Source organism: Puccinia triticina, chromosome 14A (assembly GCF_026914185.1).
Source record: "Puccinia triticina chromosome 14A, complete sequence".
Classification (NCBI taxonomy): Eukaryota; Fungi; Basidiomycota; class Pucciniomycetes; order Pucciniales; family Pucciniaceae; genus Puccinia; species Puccinia triticina.
In genome coordinates, this window is record NC_070571.1 from 477,605 (window position 1) to 485,995 (window position 8,391).

Consider the following 8,391-nt stretch of genomic DNA (forward strand, 5'->3'; position numbering starts at 1 on the left):
GATAGATCAGAATAAAGTGGCTGCTGTCCTCCAGAAGCCTGTGCCTAGTAGTAGGAAAGAAATGCAATCATTTCTTGGTTTTGCTGGTTACTACAGACAACACATTGAGAAGTTTGCAGAGATAGCAAAACCTCTAACTGAACTGACAAGGATTGATGTCATATATGAGATGACTCATCATAGAATAGTAGCCTACAACTTGTTAAAAGAGAAACTGACCACAGCTCCATTGCTACTGTTTCCTGACTGGGCCCATCCCTTCACACTATATGTAGATGCTAGCATGACTGGTCTAGGTGCTGCTTTACATCATATCCAAATCATTGATGGAGTGAGAAAAGAAGGACCCATTGTTTTCATATCCAGACAACTGAAGGACAGTGAAACAAGATATGGTGCTAGTCAACTTGAATGCTTATGTCTGGTTTGGGCCCTGGAAAAACTCCATTACTACTTAGATGGCAGTGTCTTTCATATTGTAACAGATTGCACAGCTTTGAGATCACTGCTGAACATGAAGACTCCCAAAAGACATATGCTCAGGTGGCAGATTGCTATTCAGGAATACAGAGGCAATATGACCATAATCCACATAGATGGTAATATTCACAAGAATGCTGTGGGACTGAGCAGATGGGCTTTGCCAAATGATCCTAGTAACCCTGCTTATGACCCAGAAGACAAAGATGATGATAGATTCCCCATCATGGGCATACATGTCTCTACTTTCAAGAATGAGTTCTTTGACTCAGTGAGAGAAGGCTACAAGCAAGACAAGAACACTACCATATTGTCTTAACTTTTGTTGAAAGATGCTAAAGATGCCCAGCTGAAAAATTCTTTACAAGATCCTTGGAGAAAGCTATATGATGAAGGAAGATTCTCTATATTTGATGCAACACTGCAACTGTTCTGATCCGTGGAACGGTATCAGTTGGTATCGGCCCGAAATCCGGGCCGATAAACTGGATTTGTATCAAATGGACTGGCCGACACGATCCACATTATTGATGTCGGGTGTATCGGTCCAATCGGTCTGATACACCAGCCGGGGTATATGTGGATCGGAACTACCAATCCGATCCATGTAAATACCAGGGTGTGTTTTGATACTCTCATGTGTATTGGGTTAGGGCTTGGATTGACTGGGTTTAGAGGAGCCCCAACCCACAATATGCATAAAAATATGCAAATGCACCTGCCTCCAGTCTTGCCCAGGGGACAGCCTCATTTCCTCGGCTGGCTAAGGGATCAAGGCTGCCTTGCTCCACTCCCCCAGCTCATCTTTGCCAGATGGCCCGGCCTCTATCTTCCCCCCGCATTCCGGCGACTCCCTCACGTCCCCCACCCCGCCAATCAAGCCGTGTGACCACCCCAGTAAGACATGCCAACTACGTCCGACCTGACAAGGATACTCGACGATCTTTAGTCCTCAAGGATCAGCCCTCTTCGATTCCAGCCAGTGAGTTGTCTGAAGACGACGCAAGCCCACCAGAAAAGGTCCCTGATGAATCCACTGCCACTGCCAGTCAAAATCGTAAACGGCCACCTCCACCTTCCAGCTCCTCCATCACTCGCCCTGTAGCAAAAAAAAAGAAAAAAAAGACTACTAGTACTGAAATTGAATCCGAAGAACACTCCGAAGCTGTCATGGACCTTACGCAGGCCTCCGATGAGGAAAACTTGAAGATAAAGAACAAAAAAACTCGCGGGAAAAAACAGGACGATTTCGACGATGTTGAGGAGTACTATGAAGCACCCACACGTGGCAAAGGAGAAGTATGTTGCATTCCTTCAGTTTGCTATAGTATGATGACAATGACACGTTTGATATTGAAACATTTTACATATCTGAACAGACTACCAGGCCGCCTCTACACTATCAATGTCGTTGGTGCCCAAACATATACAAGCGGTCCGAAGAAACCAGGGGGAACTTAATCAAGCACCAAGATGGCAACCTTAAACGAGCACCCTGCCCCGGACGATTGGACGCAATCAAGGCGGGGGCTAAGCTCCCTCTCACGTTGAGAGACATTGAGGCTAAACAAAAGGCGAAGCAAGTTGGAATGTTCGCCAAATTTGTCAAGCACAGTGAATTCAACGACAAGCTCCTCAACATGATGCTTGTCATGTGGCTCATCCGTTCATCGTTGCCATGGACTCGGTTGGAAGATTCTCTCCTCTCAGATGCTTTTCATTACGTTCGACGTGGGGTCCAGCTTTATACTCGCACTTGGGCCGCGACAGAGGCACATCGACTTTATCTAAACCTACAAGAGAAGGTTCTCTCTCAACTGAAGGTAAGAAAATCTGTTCTCTCCCCTTATCCTTTGATATCCCGAATCAACTTATCAATTATTTGGCGGTCTATCTCAGGGACTTGATTCCAAGATAACCCTAATCCATGACATCTGGACCACGAAGGGGAATCACCACGCTTTCATGGGTATATCGGCTGGCTACATATCCAAAGACTGGGTCTACTGTGTATCCCCCCTCGGTCTGAAGTATATTGCATGGACGCATCGGGGTAAATTCTTAGCAGTTCCATTTGCCTACATCATAACAAAGGCTTCCCTTCACAAAAAGATAAGTTGATCGATCTCACATTCAATTATCAGAATCCAAACATTTAGTTAACCTTTTTTAACCTTTACATCATAGCTCAGACGACTGATTCAGGATCCAACAATGGGACAATGGCCGCCGAGGTCGATAGGCTGATCCTCGAGAACACCGGAACCGACATTGATCTCTCATCAAACCACATCCGTTGCTTTTGCCACAAGATCGCGCTGATCTTGAATGCCGGCCTCAAGGCGCTTGATTTGAGCCCGTCTGGGCTGACCAAACAGAAACACAGCACACTTGGATTTGTTCCGGGACTCGACGCAATTGTTGAAGAGTCCAACATTATAGACGACTCAGGAGTTGTCTTGGATTTGGGACCATGCGAACCCGAATAAATCAACAGTGAAAATAACTCCCAGTCAGACGACGAGGATGTAGCTCAACCTGCAAAGACAATATCTGATGATGAGGATGGATTTTGGTTATCTAGTGCGTTAAAAAAGGTATGTTCATTTCCCCAAACACAGGTTTAATGTATGCATATCGTACTGACCCTTCTCACAGATTGACTTTGTAATCCAGTGAATTACTTCTTCAGCAGCCAAACGATCCGAGTTTGACACTTGGGCCAAGAAACTTGATTACGAGGGGCCCAGTCTCATCGCCGGCTATGGTATTCAGTGGAACATCAAGTTCCAGAGCAGGGACCGCGCGTACCAGGCTCGCAATGTAATCACCAAGCTCATTGAAAACAAGCAAGATCGACAAGATATTGAAGGGGGGAATAGAAAGAACTTTTTCAACAACTGTGATATCTACCGACCCGATTGGGAGATTGCCAAGAAATTGAATGATATCCTTGCTGTAAGTAACACCTCGCATTTTGTCTATCACTTATTTGTTGAAAAACATCAACTTAAGCTGATTGGTCCCTCATCTTTTAACTAGGAATTCTATTTCATCACGACGAATATGGAAGCTGATACCTCGTCCGCATGCCTGATGCTCGCCGAATACCAATACATCAAGGAGATCATCAAGAAGAAGAAGCAGTCCGCACCCGAACCAGAGTTCCAGGCTATGTTCAACAAAATGGCCTCCAAGACTGAAACTTATCTCCGCGAGGCCCTCGACTGCGATGTAATCCTTCTTGCAACAGTTCTCAACCCAGCATATCGGCTCTCCATGTTTCAGGCATGGTTCCCAAGTCACCACGACCACGCCGAGTCACTGATCCGAGAGAAATATGAAGCTCGGAAATCTGAAGTCGATTCAGCTGCGAGGGAACATTCAATTGAATGCTTGGCTCCGATCCCAAGAAAGTCGCAAGGCAGCAAGCATCACCGCCTGGTGGCGGATGTGGATTTTTTCCCTGAGACCAACAATGGCCCATTGGACAATGAGATGACCGTTTATCTTGGAGGTAAATATAAGCTGCACTCATCTGATGCCAACCAGTGCCTCGACTGGTGGGAGGTGAGCAACAACCCAATGCTATGTAGAGCTACTCGAGAACGTTTGGACTAAATATTTACATGTTCATTGATTCAGGAACATGAACATGAATTTCCAATCTTATCAACATTAGCCTGGGACTACTTGGCTTGCATTGCAACATCAGCTAGTGTTGAATGGACTTTCTCTGCCGCCGCAGATACATGTGGACGAGGCCGAGGTGGTTTGGCTGCGCGAACAATTGAGAGATGTGTTAGTTCCCATCAGTGGCTCAAGCAGGGAGTCAAACCTGATGGCTATTTCGCCAAAGCTCAACTTTTAGTTCAATCATGTATGGAAGACACAGAAATGATCAAGACCAGAAAGGTGCCCAATCAGGAGAAGCCGTAAATTTTAGAGTTTCTCTCTATCCTCCCCCCGTTTGTTTCTCGTTACTCCCTATTTCATCTTCTATCTATCCCGGCCCATACAATAGTCTGTCTCTTCTGCCGAGTCCAAGCCCCATAATATACACCACTTTTACTAAGGGGCCACATAGCTGCTAGTTAAATATATAAATAATTACAATATACACAAAGTAAAGCTAGTTAAATATATAAATACAATATACACTAAGTAAAGAGTTAAACTTATACACAAAGAAACCATGGGGTAAAGAATTATACACACAAAAAAAAAGCCCTGCAATCCCGGATTGGATTGTACCGGTATTGCGAGACGATCCATGATCTGAGCTGAGTATGTATCGGTTTTACAGATCCGATCCCATGGATTGGATCGCCCCGGCTATCTGTTACCCTGCCTTGGGAAAACTATGGAACAAAATTAAATCCGATCCATGGTATTGCCGATACGATCCACGGATCGGAACAGTTGCAGTGTTGCATCAAAGCCTCATCTACTCCAGAGAGAAACACAACTTTGTCCTAGTCCTAGCTGACAAAGAAAGTATCAACACCATCTTGCATGAATGCCATGACAGTGTCTACTCTGGTCATTTTTCTGAAGATAGGACTTTAGAAAAAGTAGCTGATACTGCTTGGTGGGCTAACTGGAGACAAGACACTGGTGAATAATGCTCTTCCTGTGATAGATGCCAGAAAGCAAATAAAGCCACAGGCAAGAGATTTGGACTGCTCATGAAAATTGAAGAGCCCTCAAAGCCATGGGATGTTATTAACATGGATTGGGTAACTTCCTTGTCCCCTGGAGGAGCTGCTAGCTTCAATGCTTGTTTGGTAATAGTGGACAGATACTCTAAGACCCCAATATTTGTACCCTGCTTCAAGGATGACTCTGCCATGGACACTGCCATACTGTTTTGGAACAGAGTAATGCCTAGAACTGGCATCCCCAGAATCATCATCTCTGACAGAGATCCCAAGTTCACATCTGAATTCTGGTCTGGTTTACACAGTATGCTAGGAACAAAACTCTCCTTCTCCACTGCTTACCACCCTCAGACTGATGGATTAGCTGAAAGGATGATTCAAACACTTGAAGATATGATCAGGAGGTTTTGTGCATATGGTCTAGAATTCAAAGACAATGATGGTTACACTCATGACTGGGTTTCACTTCTACCAATGCTTGAGCTAGCATATTGCACCAGCATACATTCAACCACGGGAAAACCTCCTGCCATCCTGGAAAAAGGCTGGATCCCAAACCTTCCCAGGAATTTTTTGAAGCAAGACTTTGTGGACATTCATCCTACTGCTCTTGCCTATGGAAAAATATTTGAGAAAGCTAGAAAACATGCTGAGCAATGTATAACAGAAGCTACATCTTACAACAAAGAGAGATGGGACAAGAGTCACAAAGAACCATCTTTTAAAGTTGGTGATAAAGTCCTAATATCCACAGCAAACTTCAACAACCTGACTGGCCCTAAGAAGATGAGAGACTCCTTCACTGGACCATTCCTTGTAAAAGCTTTACATGGGGAGAATGCTGTAGAATTGATTCTGACTGAAGAGTTTAGCAGGAAACATCCCACATTTCCTGTCAGCTTGGTGAAACCATACAAAGATCCCAATCCAGATAAGTTCCCCTTGAGACAGAAAGTCAAAGTTGTCATTCCCCCCATGGATAAGACCCCTCAGAGTAAAGTCATACAAAAGATTCTCAGAGACAAGAGATTGAGAGTGGAGAACAGAGATGTTATGATGTACTTAGCTAGATACAAAGGTATGAGTTCTGATCATGATGAATGGCTCCTTGAGAAAGACATTCCAGAATCTGCTATCCTCCTCAGGAAATTCAGAAGTGAGAAGAGGTCTAACCCTGTGGTTTAATTTCTTACAGAAATCCAACCCTTTTGGTGGTAGGGAATGTCAGCCTTAGAGTCATCACAGCTGACCTAAAAGCTGCCTGTTCTATCCTTGTTTCATATAAATTACTTTATATCCTTTTCATCTTGAGAGATAACCTTGTTTTGAATTCATATTCTGTTTCCTCATGCAATTTTAACCATAGTTACAACTTATCAATTCCTTGTAACTATACTCCTTCCCTGAGTTATTGAGTTGTGGCGCGCTTGCGCAGTTGTGACGTGTCAGCGCTACCAGGCGCGCCAAACCACATGTACATATGTAAATTACATAAGCAAACTGTGAAAATTTTCGTAGTCAGGATCCCCCTTGCCTGAGGCGGATCTACAGACTTCAGCACACCAGAACCACCACCCAGATAGCCCAAGGATCACCACCAAAGAGTTTACTACACTCCCAGTATACCTACCGTCACAGGCGCCTAGGATATTGACAGTAAGTAACCTCTTTCACTGAACTTTGTTTATCTCAGAGGTACAACTCTGTGTCTTGCTTGATCTGCTCTTTTCTGCTGGTTTTATGTCTTCTTCTTGATCACAGGGCTGTCCCTCCAAATTTACTGGCCTTTGCCTCAATCTTGATCACAGGGCTGTCCATTATTATCAGTTGGCCTTTGCCTCAAATCTAGGTTACAGGGCTGTCCCTCAGGTTTCCCTTTAAGAACCTTGACTATCCAGAAGGAAGCTAAAAAATTGTGGCTGGATTAAACTTATCTAATCCAGATACCCTCCTGAGAGGAAGCTGTAGCTCTTTCTAGCACAGATTAGCAGCACTCTTTTGAAGAGTAGCATTGCCAGTGGACGTGCATTCCCACTAGAATAACCTAGTACTTCTCTTTATCCTGATCCTGCTCTGTTTTTCTCTTTCTCTTTCTCTCTTTCTCTTATAGTTGTATTTGCTTTATCCCAAGAAATCCAACTATTGTCCCCCCATTTCTTGTGTCCTGCAGTCAATATAGAGACTCAGGCTCACATCCCTCCTTTAGAAATCTTGGGTGTGTCAGCAAAAGTAGCCAGACAAAAAATGGAGCAGAAAAGTGATCCACATCAGTGTCTAAGGTTCTGAAATCTACAGCAATTGCCACGTGGAAAGTGCAAGTCAAAGCCATGTGAACTTACAGCTTTTTCTTTTCCAGAAAAGACATATTGGTCACCTGTGTCATCAGAATTCTTTGGTTCAAAACCAAAGAAAAAAATGGCAGGATCCTTGGTTTGAGACCGAAGGCCATGCAAAGCTGGATGAGCCCATCTCCAATCCAGCTCACCCAGCCCACTTTTGGGCTGCGAAAAACACCAGTTCACCCAGCTCCAGTGGCAGGTTAAAATCCAGCTCACCCAGCTCTCCTGGCAGGTAAAAATCCAACTCACGCAGCTCCAGTGGCAGTTAAAACTCCAGCTCACGCAGCTCTAATGGCAGGCAGCTCATGTAGCTCCAGTGGCAGGTGAAAATCCAGCTCACACAGCTCCAGTGGCAGGTAAAAATCCAGCTCACCCAGCTCTCCTGGGAGGTAAAATGCAGCTCCAGTGGCAGGTAAAAATCCAGCTCACAAAGCTCTTGTGGCAGGCAGAATCCCAGCTCATGCAGCTCCAGTGGGAGGTAAAAATCCAGCTCACGCAGCTCCAGTGGCAAGTAAAAATCCAGCTCACCCAGCTCTCATGGGAGGTAAAATTCCAGCTCACGCAGCTCTAGTGGCAGGTAGAAATCCAGCTCACACAGCTCCAGTGGCAGATAGAAATCCAGCTCACGCAGCTCCGGTGACTCAATAAATTGCACATACTCATTGGTAATACTGACCAATTGCCTTTCATACTCTTTGTCATCTCAAGAAAAATCTGTTTCATGATCTGCCAGTTTGATCCAAGTATCATTTGGCGGTGGAAATCTAATGACTTTTAGGCCCCGTTTGGCTGCCGCGTTATACATCATAAATGGTCAAATTTATGACGCGCGACCCCCAGGGGTTTCAAAGTTTTGGTGGCAACGGGGGGCGAACTTTGGGTCGCGGCGTCATAAATTACACAATTTATGA

The 8,391-nt window shown here is 44.7% G+C and overlaps 1 protein-coding gene across 1 annotated transcript; it reads left to right on the forward strand.

The window, feature by feature from the left end:
* Nucleotides 1-1,293: 1,293 nt before the first annotated feature.
* PtA15_14A24 (uncharacterized protein) lies at nt 1,294-1,585 on the forward strand (the record flags this gene model as incomplete). Its single annotated transcript, XM_053162946.1, has 2 exons — nt 1,294-1,462; nt 1,530-1,585. 2 exons carry the CDS (start codon nt 1,294-1,296, stop codon nt 1,583-1,585), a joined length of 225 nt encoding a protein of 74 aa, XP_053026699.1.
* Nucleotides 1,586-8,391: the final 6,806 nt, after the last annotated feature.